Here is a 22,865-nt window from a genome sequence, read left to right on the forward strand (position 1 = left end):
ACAAGTCTGCAAGGACCTTTACATATTTTATTGCTGAAGTAGAACGGAAAAATCTCAGAGAAAAACTGGAAAAGAGTAAATTTTTCTCCATCATCAGTGACGGAATCCCGGGCAGTTTAATCAGGGAAGCCGAGCTTGTCTACGTGCAGTTTGCACGAGCAGGAAAAACACAATGTCAACTTGTTGGGGTACACACAGTGGAAAGCAAAGATCCTTTGGCAGTAAAACATGCCATCGAGAAAACTCTAGAGGTGAACCTTCAGCTGAGGCTGTCGAGCCAAGACTGGGCAAAGAAACTGGTTGGTTTTGGAAGTGCGGGTACCCCTGGAGTGGAGGAAGGGAATGGGGTGGCTCTGCTTTTGAAAGAAATCCAGCCCTGCGTGCAGACCATGTATTGTTTTGCACATCACCTCGAGCCGTCTTACGAGGCAGTATTCCAGAGCATTCCCCTGTACCATGATGTCAGGGAGCTCCTGCACGCCATTCATCATTTCTATCACAATTCCTCACTTCAGAAGAGTTCTCTGATAAGTGCTTTCAAAGGCCTTCAGCTTCGCCCCGTGATGCCTTCTCAGCTAGAAGGCAGGAGGTGGCTTCGAGGATTGCAGGTGGCCCTCCAGAACTTTCTCAAGGGGTACCCTGCAATTGTTCAGCAGCTGCATTCAGTAAGTAATTTTGAAATGCCATACTCTACTAAAAGTACTTTTGTTGAGCTCCTTGGGATGGTTTTGAGAAAGATAACCACCATGCTATTCCCAACCTGGATTACAGGCAGGTGACAGAAGTGACCCCAGTCAACAGAAAGCCAGAGAACTTCTAAATCTCCTCCTTCGAGCCGACATCTTCAGATTTTCCCACTTCTTGATGGATGTCATTAATGTCCTTAGCATTCTGTCCCGTGTCAACCAGGACAGAAATTCCTCAATTGCTGACATATTTGCCACCTTGGAGTCCACACTGGAGATGCTCCACATATATCAAGCAAGGTGAGAGGTTGGGGATGATCTGATGTCCCTCAATCAGGCAATTTGGCTTGGGAAATTATTCACCAGGTGCTTTTTTACTTAATTATTTGAGCAATTATTTTTCCCCTCCCTAGACTGGGTCCCAAAGAACGCAGGGTGGATTCAGTCACACACTTTCACGGTAGCTGCCTCAGAGGAGAAGAAAACATTTCTGTTGTGAGAAACGTGGTTTTAACACATCTTATCAAGAGGTTGCGTGAGTGTTTCAGAGATGCCAGCCTAGATGTGGTGAGGGCGGCCATGATTGGAAGCTTTAAACTGTGGCCAGCAAAGCTAAATCAAGGTAACCCGTGTACACTGAGTCTTAACTTATGGTCTTCGACTGCTTGAGTTACTTGTTTTTACATGTGTGACTTTTTTGCGTCTTGATGCAGAATTTGGAGAAAAAGAGGTTTCCATCCTGATTGCACATTATGAACCAGTATTAGAAGCTGCCGATGTAAAAATCGAGGAAGTGGACACCGAATGGAGTATGTTAAAATTAGAGATCTATGCCAGGTCAGCAAGAAAGCAAACTGAATAAACGAATTGCTCCGTATGAATATTTGGAGTCTCAATTTTTTATGTTTTTCACCCTCCCCACCCCTAGATTTCAGAACATTCGAAAATTGACCTGGGATTTTGTGAATTCTGTTTACTCACACAAGTATCCAAACATTCTGATGCTAATAGACTTGGTGCTGGCCCTGCCTGCTAGTTCAGCTGAAGTGGAACGTGGCTTCATTCATTTGAAACGTACCAAGTCACATATACATGCTAAAATCAAAGCGGAAAGTATGACAGATACCCTGATCATTCAGCTGAATTCTCCGGGCATTAATAATTTTGATCCGAAGAAAGCTATCCACTTATGGAATACAAGAACACCGTCCCTACCTGGTGACACAGACCCTAGTTCGGACTGCTCATCCAACTCAGAAAGCCAAGATGAAAGTGATGGGTAATGTGGCAAACGTTGACTTCATTTTCAATCACATCAAAATAAAGATACACTGATTTTCAAGACTTGTATTTCAAAGTAAAATAGATACTTCACCTCAAAAACAAAAGACATTTAGCATCTTCTTCCAAACTTACAGGAAAAAAAATTTCAAAGATGAGTTTTTCCTGTAACTTTCTAACTTCACTTCTGTATTTACAAGTTCTTTAGACTCCTTTGGATGAAAGTACATGCTTTTAAGTAGCAGTGTTATTTTGAAGTAATTTTTCTCAGAGTTCATGTCAAGGGTGACCAGACTAACTATGGTATTAGTTCCCTTAGGACTGGCATAAAATTAACTGTTTTTCCTGGACAACTCTAAATTTTTGTTGCATTAGGTAACTAACTTAGATCCCAATTGAAAAAGAGCTCATTTTTTTAATCTATGAATAAATTTTGCAAATGGACCTGTTATTGCATTAGATACAAAAATCATATCACGATATGCCCTGACCAATTGGGGAATAAGACCTAATATTTAAATAACTTTTCACATCTCACACTAAGACCCCAGACAAGCAATTCAAGCAATTCATATGTAAAATAAAAACATTGTCTTATAACATTTGTTTTCCATTGTAACCATAAGAGACAGTGGTAATATATTGCTCACTTAACAAAATTTTTGAATACTCGGGTTATCTTTATGGTTTCATAAATTTTATTTATGGTCTCATATTCAGGAACATGATTGATTTATTTCTAACTATCTGAAAACCAATATGGTATCATATAAAGCTTCATTCACTGAAAATTCTACTACCTAGGGAAATGTTCTCATCTAAAGGATACAGAATTTATTTCTGAACAAACTACTAGATAGCCAAATATATCAAGGAAACAAAGGTTCCACTCTTGCTACCCAGACTTTTACCCTCTAAATATTGAAATTGTATACTTGGTCTGAATTACTGATATTTTAAAGGAATCGCCTTTTCCTTAAAGTTAGAGGAAATGATAAAGTTTATATGAACTTTTTAAAAATGCTAAAAAGTTAAATGTAAAAAGAAGCTTTGGGATGCTACCTCTATGTTTCACTCTTTACATTCCTAAACAAAAGAATAGCTATGTACTCTGGACCTGCGAGATACTGGGATACATATTAGGAAGATCTTCTGGCTCTAGAAGGTACTTCTTCTGTATGGGTTAGATAGACATGTTTTTAAAGTATATTAATTTATTTTTTTCCTGTTTCTTTTTAATGCATGTGCATGAGATTTGAGTAGAGAAAGTTAGAAATTTGTTTTAGACAAGATAAAGTAGATTAGTGCACAAGAGCAAAGCAATTTGAAAATTTAGTGATATTTTATAAAATACTAGGGAATAATAAGCCAATTGGATGGTTAAATGAGAACTTTTAACCTAGTTATTTAGCAGTTCAAATCTGCGTTTACAAAAGCAAATAAGTATACTCTAAGCTAAAGAGTGCAAATACAGATAAATGTATTGCCTTGACTATAGTGGTGATCTGCATGCATTTGAAACACCTTTACTTGATATTTACCAGATGTTTTAAAACTCTTGTACTCTACTACATATTGAAACCCTTAGAGTGGTTTTCTTTAAAAAGAAAAAACAACCTATTCTGAGCAGAAAAGCAAGGAAGACTACAAACTAAAAAGATACACAGGCTTGGTATTTTGCTCAATCTGAAATAAGTTATTACTAGGCAAAACTAGACATTTTGAGTCAGTTCTGGGAATTAATGATGGGAGAGCACCAGGAAATTACTATCATGTTTCCCAAGTATCTTCTGTTTCTCTAGAGATTTCAGTGCTAAATAATATTAAGAAAGTGGTTATACAAATACCCATTTTTTCTATTTTTAGAAAAAAATCACTTAATATAAATGACCAAATATTTTGTTATATTATAGGTATAATAGGAAATAAAGCATTTACTGACATTTTGTTTGACTTGGTGACTCTGAACCTTGGAACAAACATCTTCCCTAGCAGCTGGATGCACCTCACCCAACCTGAAGTAAGCTTCCATTTTCTTTGGGCTTCTAAGTTCTTAGTAGTATTCTTATTTGATCAATGAGTCAATAGTCCTAAAGTAACCAGTGCTTAAACAGTGTCTGACACTTAGTGGGAAATTGATGAAACTTGAATGAATGAACAGATAAACAAACTCGAATATATAACATGCTCCATATTTCAAGAGCAGTGCCCTAACAGCCAGTGAAATATCACAGACTACAAGGTTCCACCAGTGAACTCCTATCTGTCACTACCAGATGCAATGACCCCAACTGGTAATAGGAGATGATTCCGGCAGTCCTTGCTATTCATCATAATCTTTCCCTTAACTATATCTCAGAAAACAAGACAGTGATAGTTAAAGACCTCTTCCTATGTGGGCTGCAGACCCCTTGCCCAGGCACAGCTGTACTTTTTACCCCTCCTCTGCAGCAAGGGCACAAAGCTAACTGGAGTTCCACATATAAACTGGTCGTGTAACAGTAAGAACCGCGAATGTAAAGGAAACAAAGTCAAGATGCTTTCTAGGTACCGTCTGGCATTGGTAGAACAAAAAACACAAGAGGGAACCAAAATCAGAACTGGCTCTGTCAGCCAGCACAAACTCCTACTCAGTCATTCAAACCTTCCTCTGAAAGCCTGAGCAGGCAGACCTTCAGGAAGGAGTCATGCAAACATCCCAGTAGCAGTTTCTGTTTTCTCTAGTTGCAGGAATTAACATCTCTATTAGTAGTCAACTCGGAGTTCGTGGACTGGAGGAAGTTCCTGTTAGTGACGGCCATGCCGTGGCCCATCCCGCTGGAGGAGGAGCTCCTGGATACCCTTCAGAGGTTCAAGGCTGTGGACGAGGCTCAGACGGGGACCATCACGTTTGAGCAGTATATGCAGGTTGCTACCAGAGCCGATGCATTAGGAGCACCAGAATAAATTTGACCTAAGAAGCGTCTTACTAATGTCACATCACATTCCCCAGGCCACTGTTTCGCTTCTCAGGAGCCCATGTGAAGGCCGCACAGCATAGTGTCAAAGCCCAAAGGCAGAAGCCTGGCTTGCTTCCCCAGGAAGAGCATCTAAAAAAAAAAAAAAAAAATCAGAACTTCCTAGATAAGTAAGGCATCTAAAAGAAGTCACTTAAACTTCATTGTCCCAGCTGTGCCTGGTGGCACACGCTTGTAATCCCAGTACTTGGGAGTCAGGAGGATCGCAGGTTCAAGGCCAACCTCAGCAATTTAGCAAGACCATCAGCAACATAATGAGACCTTCTTTCAAAATAAGAAATACAGTAGGGCTGGGACTGTGGATAAAAGGTATAATGCCCCTGGGTTCAATCCACACTATCCACCCGCTGAAAAAAACTATATTTATTTATTTATTTATTTATTTATTTATTTATTTATTTATTTGTGGTACTGGGGTTCCTGGAAACCCTTCTACCTCCGGGTTACAGTCTCAGACCTAGTTTTATACCTTTTTATTTGGAAACAGGAATCTCTTAAGCCAGCACAGCTGGCTTCAAACCTGTGCAATCCTCCTGTCTCCGCCTCCCAAGCGTGGGGATTACAAGCATGCTCCACCACAACTGGCTGAAAAAAAAAAAACAACTTTATTTTATTGTTCTTCCCATGAGTTTCTAACCAGTGGTTCTTACTCTTGGTTGTGCATTAAAATTGCCTGCAGAACTTTCGCTAAGCCCACTGCTCAATGCCCAGAACTCCAGGAATAACAAGAAAAGCAAATAAAGAGCACAGCGGAAAGAACAGTTGGCTCCGCCCCTCCTGTGGGGTGTGAGGGTAATTAGTGAGATTGTCTGCACCGAGTTTGATATGAAATGTCAATGGGATGTGCAGGCAGAAATACCCAGTCTATATGGCAGATCCATAGGGGTTGCAAGCTACTCTTATGTAGGTAGTCACTGAAGTTATGAATGGATGAAATTACCCAAGGAAAGGGACAGATAATTCCATAGAATGATGCCTTCCCATTGGACTTGGCAAGTCGAATGTAACCACTGACCTGCCAATGCAATCTTGGTGAAATAATAAGTACAGAAGGCAGATTGCAGAGGGTTGGGGAAATGATTTAGATTCTTAGGAAGATGATAGATGATAGATAGATAGATAGATAGATAGATAGATAGATAGATAGATATTGATGTTATAGTCTTTAAACCAGATACATTAAAATGAGACTCGTGGGTTGTTTTTTTTTTTTTTTTTTTTTTTTTGTGTGTGTGTGTGTGTGTGTGTTTTAATTTAAGAAAGATCCAGGCATGGTGGTACACCCCTGTGATCCCAGTACTTGAGAGACTGAGACAGGAGGATCACAGGCTCAAAGTCAGTGTCAGCAACATAGTGAGGCTCTCAGTAACTTAGCAAAACCCTATTTCCAAATAAAAGATTAAATAGGGCTGGAGTTGCGGCTTAGTGGTAGAATGCCCCTACGTTCAATCCCAGCACCACACAAAGAAAAAGAAAAAAAAAGTTTAAGAAGTGAGAATGAGATTCCACAATGGATGGGGGCCTGAGTTGCTAATTGTGTCTCTACTAATTGGATCCATGCTATTGTCTACCCTGTGTTCCCCATAGTCAACAAGAGAAGGAAATGTTCACAGGGTGCTAATTTTGAAAAGGGACCGTCTGTAGGTATCTATATCTCACATGTGTTTCACCACTGCAAGATCACATCTTTCCCTGCTTCTCTTCTCTTTCTAATTAATTGATGACATACTTTAAAAAATAGCCTTGAGGTCCCCAGGCTCATAGAGTTAAGCTATAAGAGGTTCTATTTTGAATCCTTTGAATTTGAATCCTAAAGAGGTTTTTCATTTGAATTCTGAAGAGGTTCTTCAGGGATGATCAAGATAGGTGTCCACCTGTTTAGACTTGAGATATGTATTTTCCAGGTAAAGAAGTTTATGAATGCTCTTGCCATCCTGGACTTACCATTTGTCAGGTAATTTTGTTGGACTTACCATTTGTCAGGTAATTTTGTTGGAAGATGAAAACATAGGAGCAAAACTTAACTTTTTCTAAGGATAGGCTAAGATTTTTTTTTTTTTTTTTTTTTTTTTTTTTTTTTTTTGTTTGTGTGTGTGGGACTGGGTTTCCTGGAAGCCCTTCTAACCTCTGGGCTACACTTCCAGACCTATTTTTATATTTTTATTTGGAAACAGGGTCTCTTAAGCCAGCGAGGCTGGCTTCAAACCAGTGCGATCCTCCTGTCTCTGCCTCCCAAGTGCATGGATTACAAGCGTGCGCCACCACGCCCAGCCTAAGACTTTTTTTAAATGGCAAAACCTTCACTGTTTACAGCATGTGTCAGTCAACATAGGATATCAATTTAAACATCTCTTTGTACAAACATGAGAAGAACAAAGAATGTTGACAGTTTTTGCCAAAGTGCTGAGCCCAAACCAGAAAGCTCCTTTACCAAAAGGTGTGACTTTCTTAGAGAAAGTTGGGTTCTGCCTTTAGTAGGAACTCAGATATACTCGCTTGAACACTGTTTTGGGAACAGCTGATTTCTGTTCCCTCCACTCCCCCTCTTAGTTTCTACTCCATGGAATTGCCAGGACACCGATGCCATTTGAAGAGGCCCACTTGACCTTCCTGCATGCCATTCCAGCACTTTCCAGCACACACGTATATGCACACACACAGAGGTACACACACACACACACACACACACACACACACACACACACACACGGGCTCATAGGAAAAAATCAAAATAGCTTCTAGGCAAATTTTTATAGAATCTGGTGAAAATGCCACATTAGAACAGTGGGAAAAAATGAATTTTCTGAGAAAATAGGATTGTCTACTGTGCTCTCGACTGTATCTGTTGTTGTAGTAATCCAGGGAGTCAGGATGTAAGTGATGAACTCTTACTTATCAATTCAATCCCATTACTATATGCATTCATATTTAGCATTTCAGGTTGCTAATATTTTTATCTGTACATTTTTTTTAGAAAACATTATTTTTTATGACATGGCCCTTTTGTATGTTTTCTAATTTGTGAAAACATTTTAGAAAACCAATACAAATGAATTCTTGGTCCAAGAATCAAGATAAATTTCCATGTGTAAAACAATTAGATATAGAACTGATAATTGGCTGAGAAATAGTCAGAGGAGTAGGGAACTAATCTCTGTTTCTTATTCCCTCTATATTTCCTCTTTCTCCATGGCTTTTGGCAACTTGTTTATGTTTTAGGTTGTTTTGTTTAGGTTGTCCTCATGTTTCTTCTACTTGGGGTCCATTGAGCTTGAATCTGAGTTTGTACTTTTTGTCAAATTTGGAACTATTTTCAGGATTACTTTTTTTTTTGGGTGGGGGTGTCTGGGGATGTAACCCAGGGTCATTTGACCTCCAAGCTACACCCCCTGCCCTGTTTTTTATTCTTTATTTTGAAACAGGGTCTCACTAAGTTATGGAGGGCCTCACTAAGTAGCTGAGGCTGTTCGCGAACTGTGATCCTCCAGTCTCAGCCTCCCGAATGCTGGGATTACAAGCATGCGCCACCACACCCGGCTAGGATTACTTTTTAAATACTTTTCCAAAAATACCCCCTCCCATTCTCAAAATCCACTTACACATTTGTTTATAAATTATTTGATATTGTCCCACAGGCCATTGACACTTAATTTTTTTCCAGTCCTTTTTCTCTTAATTATTCATTCTGTATTCCTTTTATTGCTTTATTTTAAAGGTCACTGATATGTTTCTCTGCAGAGTTGAGTCTGCTTTTAATAACATCAGTACATTTATCATTTCAGGTATTGTATATTTTATCTTTAGTAGGCCAAGTTGGGTGTTTTTATCTTTCAGTTATCTCTTCTTTATGTATATGATTTTTTTACATCCTGATATATACTTAGAAAAGCTATTTTAACATCCTTTTCTGTACATTCATCTATCTCGTTTGTGTGCTGGCATTTTTCTTGGCTATGGTCATATTTTCTCTCTCTCTTGCATGCCTAATAATTTCATATTGGATGTCAGGTGCTGCTCTGAATTTAATATTTTGTTGTACACCTTTGAGTGTTGTTATACACACGTTGTTATACTTGGAACCCATTTTTTTTCCTTTCAAGAATGGTGAGGGCAGATCCTGAGCAGCCTTTACTGTCAGGTGAATCTCACTGCATTAGGAAGGCAATATCCTCCTGGGGTCTCTACCTGATGCCTCATGTGTGAAGAGGACCCCCCACTCTGGTTGGTAGTGAGATGAACTAATTCCAGCCCTGGATGATTCTCTGAAATTACTGAGCTTACTACTTTCCAGAGGTTCTTTCTCCAACCTCTGGTATTCTATACTCTCTCCCTCTCTCTCTCTCTCTCTTTCTTTCTCTCTTCTCTCTCTTCTCTCTTCTCTCTTCTCTCTTCTCCTCTCTTCTCCTCTTCTCTTCTCTTCTTCTTCTTCTTCTTCTTCTTCTTCTTCTTCTTCTTCTTCTTCTTCTTCCTCTCTCTCTCTCTCTCTCTCTCTCTCTCTCTCTCTCTCTCTCTCTCTCTCTCTCTCTCTCCTCCCTGAGAAAACCCTTCTGTGTGTCTCCAGAGCTTGCTTTCTCCCTGTGTGCAGCTCCAGCACTCTGCTGTGAACCCTAGCCTTCTTGGCCTCCCTCAACCCCAACCTCTATCTTGTATACTTAGAGAGACCGCCAGGCCTCAGATTCTGCTGCTGGCTCTATGGGCAGGAACACTAGCGGGCTCCTACTCAGCTTTCCTTCTCCCATGAATGACTGTCCTATACTGCACATTTTCTAATTTCTAAAAAATTCCATTGCATTATATGTTGTCCTTTTTGTTTGTTTGCATATGGCAGGAGATACTGCTGCCTGTTATATTTTATCATGACCAAAAGCATGAGTCTTACTTATATTCTTCTCTCTATAGTCTTCCATTTGATTGCTCCTCCACCTCTATAGATAAGTCACTGGGTAAGGATTTCCTCCTGGTCAGTGCAGAAGCCTCTTGTGGTTAGAGCTTGAGCCCATGATAGATATTTAAGCTTTTTCTGGCTCTGCTTCTTTACAAACTTGTACAGAGCCAGCATCTCTTTGTTCTAAATGAAAAGAAAACTCAGGTCTCACTTCAGCATGCTACCTAGTGATGCCCCAGCTATCTCTTAAAGCATAGTTGATTCTGGAAAGGAGGAAAGGAAGATGCAGAACACAGGCCTAGGGCAGGTCTGGTGATCCAATGGCTCTGGGCAGTAGGCAGTGTTGAGGATAAGTTATAACTGCAGAAGTTGGTAAAAGAACAAGAACTAAGAACAAGATAGTTATGTATATGAAGTGCTTATCGTGTATAAAAATTAATTCCTTGAACCAAATAATTTTATACCTGATATTCCACAGCAGACATGAATCACAACTCCCAAAAGAACAGACTCAGTACCAAATGTAGGGTATAAACAAGTCACACTGGAGTTCAGAGGAGAAACAAAGGAGGTCCTCTCTGAGCAGGTGTGATCTGAGCCAGGTCTGAGAAGACATGTAGACTTTCCTTGGTGGAAAGGAGGATAGAAGTCACCTAAGGTAGGAGGGACAATGTGATCTAAAGAATGAGAATAGAAAAAGGTCCTGAGATGAAAATTATAGGCCAATATGAAGGTTTCTAAATATATAACATTTTTTATTATTTTTAATTTTTTATTGGTGCATTATATTCATACATCATATTGGGGTAAAGAACTTGTGTGTACATGTACACATCACTGACTTAACTCCTACCCAATTCCCACCCCATTCCTTCCTTGTCCCTCCTTCCTTTGCTTGGCGTAGTAGTTGACTTCAATATGTTTAAGTACTTTGTGTGTTTTAGAGATTTTCCTCTTCCCCCATCCTTTCTCCTCCTTTAGGTTGTCTTGTTTGCTCCTCTATAGGATTTCCTTTTTCATCTAGAGCTCCTCCTATGACCCATTTCTCCCTAACTCTCAAAAATTAGGGAAAGCATCTGATTTCTTATTTTTTGTGACTGACTAATCTCACTTAGCATAATGTCCTCCAATTTCATCTATTTCCCTGAAAATGATGTAATTGAGTTTTTTTTAATGGTTGAGTAAAATTCCATTGTGTATATATCCCACAGTTTTGTAATCCATTCATCTGTTGATGGACATCTTGGCTGGTTCCATAGTTTGGCTATGGTGAATTGTGCAGCTATGAACATAGATACACATGCATTAGTTAGGTAGTTTGGTTTCCTACCTTTTGGGTAGATACCCAGAGTGGTATTGCTGGATCAAATGGTAGGTTTGTTCCCATTCTTCTGAGGATTCTCCATACTGTTTTCCAAAGTGGTTGCACTAATTTGCAATCCCACCAACAATGTTTTAGAGTTTCCACTTCTCCACATCCTCGCCAGCATCTATTGTTGTTTCTGATTTGAATGGTTGCCATTCTAGTTGGAGTTAGGTGAAATCTCAGGGTAGTTTTGATTTGCATCTCTCTGATTGCCAGTTATGTTAAGCATTTTTTTCATGCATTTATTGGCCATTTGAATATCTTCTTTTGTGAAGTGTCTATATAGTTTGTTTGCCCATTTTGTTATTGGATGCTTTGTTTTCTTAGTGTCGAGTTTCTTGAGTTCTCTGTATATTCTAGATATTAGTCCTCTATCAGGATGAGTTGGCAAAAATCTTCTTCCATTCTGTTGGCTCTAAATTGAGGTTCTTTACAGTTTACTTTGCTGAACAGAAGCTCTTCAGTTTCATGCAAACCCACATATTGATTCTCCTTTTAATTTGTTGTGCTTTTGTGGTCTTGTTGAGAAAGTGTTTATCTGTGCCTATGTGTTGCAGTGTTGGACCTATGCCCTCTTCAAGAAGCTTCAAGGTCTCTGGTTTGATTTCCAAGTCTTTGATCCATCTTGAATTGACTCTTGTACAGGGTGAGAAAGTGGGATTAATTTCTAATTTTCTGCATATAGTTAACCAGTTTTTGCCAACACCATTTGTTGAAGAGGCTATGTTTTTTCCAGTGTATGTTTTTAGCCCCTTTGTCAAAAATCAATTGGCTAAAAGTGTGTGAACTTGTTTCTCGGTCTTCTATTCTGCTCCATTGGTCTATGTATCTGTTTGTTGCCAGTACCATACTGTTTTTATTACAATGGCTTTGTGGTATAGTTTAAAGTCAGGTATTGTGATTCCTCCTGCATGATTTTTGTTGCTGAGAACTACATTGGATATTCTGGGCTTTTTGGTATTCCAGATAAATTTAAGGACTGATTTTTCTATGTCTGTGAGGAATGATCTTGGTAGTTTAATGGGCATTGTGTTAAATCTGTAGATGACTTTTGGGAGAGTGGCCATTTTGACGATATTTATTCTGCCAGACCATGAATGTGAAAGATCCTTCCATCTTCTAAGATCTTCTTCGATTTCTTTTTTCAGTGTTTTATAATTTTCTTTGTAGAGATCTTTTACCTCCTTGGTCAAGTTTATTCCTAAGCATTTTATTTTTTTGTGGGAGATCCTGAGTGGAAGTGTTTTCTGAATTTCTTTTTCAGTGGATTTATGGTTGGTGTACAGGAAAGCTTCTGATTTTTTAAGATTGATTTTGTATCCAGATACTTTGCTGAATTTGTTGATCAGTTCTATAAGCCTTTTGGTTGAGTTTGTTGGGTTTTCTAAATATAGTATCATGTTGTCTGCAAATAGTGAAAGCTTAAGTTCTTTTCCTATTTGTACTCCTTTGATTTCCTTTTCTTGCTTTATTGCTCTGGCTAGAGTCTCTAGTACTATACTGGAGAGAAGTGGTGATAATGGACATCCTTGTCTTGTTCCTGTTTTTAGGAAGAATTCTTGAAGATTTTCCCCATTTAATATGATGTTGGTGGTGGACTTATTGTAGATTGCCTTAATAATGTTGAGATATGTTCCTTCTATTCCCATTCTCTACAGTGTTTTTATCATAAATGGATATTGAATTTTATCAAATGCTTTTTCAGCGTCTATTGAAATGATCATGTGATTTTTGTCTTTGATTCTGTTTATATGGTGAATTACATGGATTGATTTTTGTATGCTGAACCAGCCTTGCTTCCCTGGGATAAACCCTACCTGGTCATTGTGTATGACTTTCTTGATGTGGTTTTGAATGAGTGTTGCTTGTATTTTGTTTAATAGTTTTGCATCCAAGTTCATCAGAGATATAGGCCTGTAGTTTTCCTTCTTTGAACTGTCTTTATTCGGTTTGGGAATTAATGTGATGTTGGCTTCATAGAATGTATTTGGGAGAGTCCCGGTTTTTTCTATTTCACAAAATAGTTTGAGGAGTATTGGGGTTAGCTCTTCTATAAAAGATTTATAGAATTCACTTGGGAAACCATCTGGTCCTGGGCTTTTCTTTGATGGTAAGCTCTTTATTTCTGTTTCAATCTCTTTGATTGTTATTGGTTGGTTTAAGTGTTCTATATTTTCTTGTCTCAGCTTAGGAAAGTTGTATTTATCTAGGAAGTTGTCAATTTCCTCCAGATTTTCCATTTTGTTGGAGTATAGTTTTTCAAAGTAGTTTCTGATAATCCTCTGGATTTCTACACTGTCAGTAGTAATGTCTCCTTTTTCATCTCTTATCTTCATAATTTGAGTTGATTCTCTTTTTTTTTTAGTTAGATTGGCTAGTGGTTTATCAATCTTGTTAATTTTTTTCAAGAAACCAGATTTGGGGTTGTTGATTTTCTGTATTGTTTTTTATTCTCTATTTCATTAATTTCTGCTCTAATTTTAATAATTTCCTGTCTTCTGCTGGCTTTGGGGTTCAATTGTTCCTACATTTCAAAGGCTTTGAGGTGTGTCGTTAGGTTATTTATTTGAAGATTTTCTGTTTTTCTTATGTGAGCACTCAGTGCTATAAATTTTCCTCTTAATACTGCCTTCAAAGTGTCCCAGAGGTTTTGATATGTTGTTTCTTTATTTTCATTTGTTTCTAGAAATTTCTTGATTTCACCTCTTACATCTTCTATGACCCATTCTTCATTCAGAAGTGTGGTGTTCAGTCTCCACATGTTTATGTTGTTTCTCTGGGTCTTCTTATAGTTGATTTCTAGTTTCATTCCATTATGGTCTGAAATGACACAGGGAAGTACGTAACATTTTTTAAATTTGCTAGTGCTCATTTTGAGTCCCAGGATGTGATCTATTTTGGAGAAGGTTTCATGAGCAGCTGAGAAAAATGTAAACTCTGCTGTAGTTGGGAGAAATATTCTATATGTGTCCACCAGGTCCATTTGTTTAATGGTGTTCTTTAGTTCTGAGACATCTTTACTGACCCTTTGTCTGGAAGATCGGTCTAGTATTGTGAGAGGTGTGTTAAAGTCTCACAGTATTATTGTGTTGGGATTTATGTGTGACTTCATGTCACAAAGAGTTTGATTTATGAAAGTAGCTGCTCCTATGTTTGGGGCATAAATGTTGATTATTGTTATTACCTCTAGCTGTATTATTCCTTTTACCAGTAAAATATGACCTTCTTTGTCTCTTCTAATAAGTTTGGGTTTGAAGTCTAACTTGTCTGATATCATAGTTGCTACTCCTGCTTATCTTTGAGTTCCATTAGCATGGATTACCTTGCTCCAGCCCTTTACCTTGAGTTTGTTCCTATCTTTACTTGTAAGGTGTGTTTCTTGTAAGCAGAAGATGGATGGATTCTGGTTTTTAATCCATTTTGCCACTATATGTCTTTTTACTGGGGAGTTGAGGCTGTTTACATTCAGTGTGATTATAGAGAGATAATTTTTAATTCCTAACATGTTAAGATTTTATTTCTGTTTGAAATACTGTTTATTCTTCTTGCTTAGTTATCTGCTGGATGGGAAAACTTGTTTCTCTGGTTCTGGGGTGTATTACCCATTTCCTCTTTGCAGTTAATCTCCTTGAGTATTTTCTCTAATGCTGGTTTTGAAGACATAAATTCCTTCAGTTTCTGTTTGTCATGGTAGCTTCTTATTTTCCTATCTAATTTGATAGATAGTTTTGCTGGGAAGGAGATTTTTGGCTGGAAGTTGTTTTCTTTCAGAGTTTGGAATATGTTACTTCATGCCCTTTTGGCTTTCATGACTTGGTTTGGGAAGTCTGGAGCAATTCTAATTAGTTTGCCACTGAATGTCACATGGCCTTTTGTTTTTATTGCCTTTAAGATTCTCTGCTTGGCTTCCACATTAGTCATTTTGGCAATTATGTGGCATGGGGATCCTTTTCTCTGATCCTGTCTAAAGGGAGTTCTATAAGTTTCCTGGACCTGTGTATTGACTTCTTGCTCTATGTTTGGAAAATTTTCTACTATTACTTCCTTGAAGAGATTATTGATCCCTTTGGTTTCACCTTCTTTTCCCTCCTCTATTCCAATTATTCTTAGGTTAGCTCTCTTAAAATGGGCCCATATTTCTTCAATGTCAAGTTCCTGCTATCAGATTTTTTTTTCCAAATTAGAAACTGTGCATTCATTTTTGGAGTGATCATCTTCTTGGAGCGAGATTATATTCTCCATGTGGTCTAATCGGTTGTTTATACTTTGAATTGATGCCTTTCCTTCAATAATTGCATCCTTTATCTCTTTTAGACTCTCTGAATTTTTTTCAAAAGTCCTCTATTATTTCTACAGTTATTTTCCTGATTTGATCTTCTAGAGATCTCTGAATTTCTGTGTTATCAGGTTCTGATGTTGTGGGGTTGTGGGCATTCATTGCTCCATTGTTATTCCTCTTTCCCATGATTTTGGAAGTTTGTGCCTTCTCTGGGTTTTTCCCTGGTCACTATGTCTTCACTTAAGGTGCTCTGGATCTTGAGTCTGTGGTATCTCAGTCACCACTACTCCTTTGCTGGGTTGTATCGCAAAGTCTCAGACCCAGGGAGTCAATCAAGGCTGCTTGAGACCACAGGGGGTGCCAGGCTGGAACTCCGACTATGGTGTGATATCTCTGCCACTGCCACTCCCCCACTGGGTTGTACTGCACAGATCTCTCAGACCCAGAGAGACTATCAAAGTTGTGCAAGTCCCTGGGGGTGCAATACTGGGATTTCTCCTCTAGGGGCCACAATTTGACTCACGGTTGTTGAGTGCACTGATTGAGTTGTAGTGGACTCGGTGAACTCGCTGCTGCCGCCGCTGGCAATATGATGCCACTGCTACACCCTCGGCCCTGAGGATGGTGTATTTCTTCTTTGGTTTTGAGCTCCGCTCTGAGTCCCTGCAGGGTTTGCTGAGCCCAGACCTTGGGAGCTTTAGATGCTCCTTGTGCCAATAGATAACACTTTTAATCTCATAAAATAAATTATATTAAGTCACATCATGAATAGTAAAAAATCACATTATGATATGAATTACTATGAAAATTAATATTATTTACATAAATTTTCACTTATGGAAAATGACACTGATTGAACTTTCCCATTCATTTTTAATTTTTGTTTATTTTTTATTTTTATGTAGATTATATTGAAAATGACATACATTCAGACTGTGCTTGGTGCCCTCTCCCCCCCACATTTTCCCTTCCTCCCCTCCCAACATGAGTGTCCAGGTTGACCATGCTACATTCATATTTTTACACATATTCGGATGTAGCTCCTCCATCAGTCAACCTCCCCCTTCTTCCTTTCCTACCCTCAATATGAAGGTTCTGAAAAAATCAAAATGGTTGCATAGAAGAGCTAAAACAAGTAAGAGAGAGACTGGAAACAAAACACCTTGAGGTTTTTGAGTGGCCCATAACAGAGGCCATGAGGCTTTACCAGGTAGCAGTGGGAACGGAAAGGAGGGAGAGATGAAAGAGGTGTTGCCAAACGGGAATCCAGGGGATTTGGAAACTCATGTGAGATATTGACGGAGACAGAAGGAAGTCATAGAAAAGGGGCCACTGAGGTTCTGAGTCAGCCATCCAGTCCCTCAGTGAACCACTTTCCAACATTTCAACACCGACAGCACTGTGTGAGGCTGCAAGAATCTATAAGATCAGGACATGTGGGATGTGAGTCGTCGTAATGGGAACAGACCCCTCCATGGTGTAGCCAGTGCAGGCTTATTCTAGGGCATTGACCCTCAAGCTTCATCACCTGCTGATGCCCCTACTAAGTTTTATTTATACATGTAATATAGCACTTTTATTTATACATGTGTACATGAAATATGGCACTGATATCTTACATAGATCATACATAATATATATGTGTATGTATATATATATATGTGTGTGTGTGTGTGTGTGTGTGTGTGTGTGTGCGCGCGCGCATGCGCGCGCGCAAAAGAATGAGATACAAAGAAATGTAAATGCAAGTCCTATATTTCCTCCTGCACCCTCCATGGTTTTTGCATTCCGCTTTGCAGATCACTGCTCTGGAGACCACAACAATATTAGTTCTATCCCTAGCCATTAGATAATTGCTATCTCTCAGCATAATACCTTAAAATTTTCATTTTTATTTCCTCTGTGTGTGTAGGCTGGTCTGTGGTTTACTGGAGATGAAGATCTAAAAATTCCGGAAAATCCTCACGAACCTCTGTCATTTAATAGGCAGGAGCATCTTATAGAGGTAACTACTAAGATCTTTAAAAAAAAATAAAAGTTGGGGAGTGCGCTTTGGACTCCACCCTTACCCCCCTTCAGCTCTTTTTCTGTTTCTAAAATGCAGATTTTAATACTGACTAAGAAGGCAGCATAGAGAAGCTCTAGAGGAGGAAATTGGGCCAAACTCCAGGAGTTCTGCTGCTGTCTGTATGGCTTTGGGCAGCTTCCTTGGCCTCTCTGGATTTCTAATCTGTCAAATGAGCCAAGGTTTTACTCAACACATCTGTTCCTAAATGGCCTTCCAATCATTAGCTTGGGATAAGAGTCTCTATTTTACCAGCATGTGCTTTGTGTCCAATTCTCTTTGATTTTATCTAACACAGCAAGGATTTTCATATGGTATGGCCCATCTAACCCACCAGAGCTCGCTACCTCAGTGTTACTTTCAATAAAAGCAGTTGTATTACACTCTATCCCCAAGACCACAATAGAAAGCAGGACCTTAAAACCTGAAAGCCACTCTGACTTTAGTGTAAATGTTTAAAATATGAAAGTATACCTAACATGGCCATGTTCAATAAGATAGGAGAAAAGTTAAATGGTAGATTTAGATGTCTTGGCAAACTCTGTATAATATATTGACCGCTCAATTTCTGGCAAGCCATTAGTTCAAAATTGCGGTAGAAAATTGAACATCGGTTCCGTTATAAACTTGAAGTGAGCAGTCCCCTTCAATTGGCTTGTACGTTATGAGCACTTCTGCTAGATTCTGGTAGGAGAGCAGGTAAGAGGAAGGGATTGAGAGACACCCAGAAGTTCAGGATATGCCGTCGGCAGTGGCAGGGCAGTGTTTTGTTTGTTGTTGTTTTTAAGGTGAAACTGGAGGACTAAGCTCAATTCTTCTGCAAAGTGTTTGGAAGATCGTTTCTGTATGATTTTACAAAGTCGTCTGCCTAGAACATAAATGAGTTTTTCAGTACTGGGAAAACAAACAGGCGGCATTCCAGATGAAAAGTACTTTCCTTTCAGCTAAGAAGTTTTAGAAATGTCACTGGAGGAAAGAGTCTTTCCCTGTCTTTCTTTTTCTTAAATTTTGTCTTTTTTGTGGCACCAGGGATGGGATCCAGGGGCATTCTACCTCTGTGCTATACCCCCAAGTCCTTTGTTTATCCTTTATTTTGAAACAAAGTCTCACTAAGTTGCAGAGGACCTCATTAAATAGCTGAGGCTGGCCTCAAACCTGTGATGCTCCTGTCTCAGCCTCCCAAGTACTGGGATTACCAATAGTGCATCACCATGCCCAGCTGGAGTCTTTTCCTTTTACCTTTTTTCTCAGCAGAGAAACAGAAAGGACTTTTTGGTACAAAGAAAAGATGTGATTCTCACCTAGAAAAATAAATGGAGGAAAGGAACAAAGTAAGAGTAGGAGGCAGAGGCAGGACCATGGAGCCTGATGAAGGGGTGTGCATGTGTGTGTGTGTGTGTGTGTGTGTGTGTGTGTGTGTGTGTGTGAGTGTGTGATGTCCACAAGACATAAAAGGTAAGGGAAATTGTTTTCCATCCCTCCAGTGCCTCAAAGACCAGATACTCAACGACACATAAATCTCAGTGCCCTTAGAATGGGATGAAAGCACAGGAGGCTCTTTTCAAGCTGTGAGGTCTCCATGGCATTGCCAACCTCTGTACCTTGTGATTGTTCTTATCCTTCTCTGGTTGGGGTGGGGGGCGGTAATTGTACAGAATGAGTTCTTACATGTGATACCCTTAGAACAGTAGTTGCCAGACAGTCTTTCTTATATCAGAATTAGCTTTCCATCGCTACCATGAAATGTCTGACACAGGCCACTTAGGAAGTAAAAGGTTCCTTTTAGCACATGATCTAGAAGTTCAAGTCTAAGATGGGACAAGCCCATGGGGTTTGGTCTCTGGTGTAAGAAACACATCAGCACAGGAGCCTATGCGGGGAAGAGTGCTCTCACTTCAAGCTAAGAGCCGCCCAACGCTCTCCTCGGCTGCGATGCTCATTCTCCATGTCCTACCTGGCCAGCGCCCTCCCCATTTCCAAACCTTTGTTCACATTTCGCCCCAATCCTGCCACCTGCTCCTCTCCTTCCTCTTCCTTCCCAGTTCCCCTTTCCTTGTTCTACTTTTTCCGATGTCTCCGTAATCACTATACAATTTATTTTATATTATTAATTCTTCTTATACTGTTACTGGTACCTTATGCTTATACATCATACTGAGGTTCCAAGTGATGCAAACACACGTGCTCACAGCACTTGGTGGATTTCTTTCAGCTTCCTGCTCTCCTCGCTCCTCCTCCCTCCCCATATGTATTAGTGAGATTGGTAGTGCTACCTTCATGTATGGACATGTCATTATTTGAACTGCCTCCTCCCTCAATCCTCCTCCCCACCTCCCTTGCCCGCTTGCCTTCCACTATTATTCTTATCTCTCTCTTCATTTATCTGAAGTCCCTTTTGTTTCCTTTTTCCCTCTAGCTTTTACATGTGAGAGAAAACATACCCTTGACTTTCTGAGACTGGCTGTCCTCCCTTGGTATAATATTCTCTAGTTCACCCATTTTCCTGCAAAGGACATAATTTTGTCGTTCTTTATGGCTGAGTAAAACTTTACCATGTGTGTGTATATATATATATACCACATTTCCTTTATCTCGTCATCTGTTATCAGACATCCAGGTTGGTTCCATAATTTGGTGACTGTGAATTGCATTGCAATAAACCAAACCCACATATTAATTTTTTATTGCCTGCTTTCATCTTCAAGAATGTAAACTTCTCAGGAGTTTGAATCTTTATCTCTTTATTAGTGATTGTACTTTAAACAACTGGAAAAGTCCACACCTAGCACAGTGGATGCTCAACAGGACACCTTAAATGAGTGAGACATTAGATTTGTGTCAATTTGTTATGCGATGTAACACATGCCTCACAGCAACTTCAAACAATACCCATTTATTATCTCACAGCTCTGTAAATGAAAAGTCAAGGCATGGCCGCTCTGGGTTCATTGCTCAGGATCCCACAAGGCTGAAATTCAGGTGTTAACTAGGGTTCCATCTCATCTGAGGTTAGTTCCAAGATTTAACGAATTCATGATTGGCTTCCCAGATAGGTAGTTGATAGAACTCAGATCTGTTCAGCTGTAGAACTGAGAGTGTCAGCCCCTGGAACTACCATTTACCCTCTGCCACCTAGCCCTCTCCACAACACCACAATTTGCTTCTTCATGGCCAGGAGGAGAGGATCTCTAGTCTTTTCTTAAAGTATTCACCTGATTGAATTAGGACCAAGGTCACTTCCCTTGGATTAACTCAAAATCAGTGGAATAATTACTTCTGGAAAATCTCTGTATCTTTACTTGTAAGGTGGCCTACTCATGGTCACGAGTTTCCCCAGCAGATTTACCAGTCCCACTCACACTTAATGGGAGGGGATGACACAAGGTGTGTGCTCCAGGGGGTGAGAATTGTGGAGGCCTTCTTAGAATTCTGCCTACCATATTATTTTAAACGATCTTCAGAATATAATAAGCACCTCTCTTTTTTTAGCTAATTTGTTGACCTTAAATAAAGCCCATTTAATTACAGATAGTGTCCACATATTCACTTAATTTGGTTTTGTACATCTTGCTTAAATATATAATATTCATTTTACTTGTTAATATAAATAATGATGATTTGTACCTGCATATCATTTGTAAGAGCAATTTAATGAAAATAATACTAAAGGGCAGCTTTTCATGTAAAAGAAATGGAAGCTGAGTATCCAGTGTCAATGCCCTGGCTATTAGTTCTTCTTCCACCTCTGGTCCTACTGGATATTTCTGAAGTAACTCAAAGGCAAACAAGAAGATGAAAGTACAAATAGACTGTGACTCCTAAAAATCTCAAGAGAAGCCTTCTTGTCAGAGAGTTTGCAAACATCTCAGCCTAGCTCCAGGGCTGGCTTATAGAAAAGACTCAGTAAATGTTTGATGAAAGGGTGACTGAATGAAGAAGAACCAGTGGATATTGGGCTCCCAAGCACTAACTCCTCATCCTGCCAAATGCACAAGACACGAGGTGCATGTGGGCTTGGTCACACAGAAAGAAAACTGCTAACAAACTGATGTCCAATGCACACTCTTTCCCTGAATGTGAATCCCCATGGAAGAAGTCTTATGAGGCTAGAACATGGAGTAAGAAGTTCAGAGAAGCTAAACCAGTTTAGTAATGTTAATGGTTAAAGTCCCACAGGCTTTGAGCATGACTCCCTTTCCCTCCCTCCACTCCTCATGTAAGGAAGGGCCAGAGCGTCATATGCAGGATCAAGGCCCAATTTTTCTGGATGATTCAGGGGACAGCCAATGGGCCCATGCTCTTGTGACCCCTTTTTCCATTTAACATTACTCCTTACCACCCTTAATTAGTATACTATTTCCAATGTATGTTCGTACCAGTGATTAGTTTTATTTTTACATTAGAATTTAGAGCACTGTTGGGCATGGTGGCTCACACCTGTAATCTCAGTACTTGGAAGGCTGAGACAGGAGGATCACAAGTTTGAGGTCAGCCTCAGCAACTTAGCAAGACATTCAGTAACTTAGAGAAACCCTGTTTCAAAAGGGACCAGGAGTGTAGTGTAGAATGCCCCTGGGATCAATCCCCAGCACTAAAAAATACAAAAGAATTAGAGACTATTTTTTGTCTTTTATTCAGACTTCTCTTCAGTGAATACCACTCGTTACTAATTTAGTCATCAGAAGGTACACTGACCCCACAGCTCCTGGAGGCATCTTCATTGCCCTGCTGCCACCCCAAATCTACCTGCTGACACCCCAAAATTCTCTTGGGCATAATCACTTTGTTAAACAGTTCTTCTTCAGGCTCTTTGCTGACTATGAGGAGGACCCGCCGCTGCTTGACTACACAGAGATGCTGTTCTACTTCGCCTGCCACCCGGACCCCATGGAGGGTGTCTACAGAGCCCTCAGCGTGGCTGTGGGGACTCATGTCTTCCAACAGGTTGAGACTCCTATGCTGATTGCAGAAAAGGTAATTACATTTCTGAAATGAACTGACTGGGCTTTGGTGAGGGGTGCCAGAAGAGCCCAAGCTCCTGACAGACAGCAGGGACTCTGTTCTTTTCAATGCTTAACATAATACTTTACACATGCCAGGTCTTCAACAAAGCCTTTCTCGGTTTCATTAAAAAACGAGGATTCAAATTCCATCAAACGCTTCTCTAGTTAAATCGAAATCTGTTCAAAGTTTCTTGGTAGAAGCAAGGTTTGCTCTTTATTTTGCATGAAGTACTAGTCCTGATAAATGAAAAAAAAGTGGATATCAACTTAATGTGTTTGTTTT

At 39.6% G+C, this 22,865-nt stretch overlaps 1 protein-coding gene across 1 annotated transcript in view; it reads left to right on the forward strand.

Annotated features, from left to right (window-relative positions):
• The window catches only part of SPEF2 (sperm flagellar 2), a gene marked incomplete at both ends in the record, with an annotated part of 204,416 nt that overhangs the window by 168,516 nt on the left and 13,035 nt on the right, over positions 1–22,865 (forward strand). The window contains 4 exons of the mRNA XM_080719700.1: positions 3,881–3,987; positions 4,692–4,874; positions 17,427–17,519; positions 22,374–22,553. Coding sequence (XP_080575826.1) covers positions 3,881–3,987; positions 4,692–4,874; positions 17,427–17,519; positions 22,374–22,553 — 563 coding nt within the window. The remainder of the gene's footprint in view (positions 1–3,880; positions 3,988–4,691; positions 4,875–17,426; positions 17,520–22,373; positions 22,554–22,865) is intronic.

Source organism: Muscardinus avellanarius (assembly GCF_963383645.1).
Source record: "Muscardinus avellanarius genome assembly, chromosome: 1".
NCBI lineage: Eukaryota > Metazoa > Chordata > Mammalia > Rodentia > Gliridae > Muscardinus > Muscardinus avellanarius.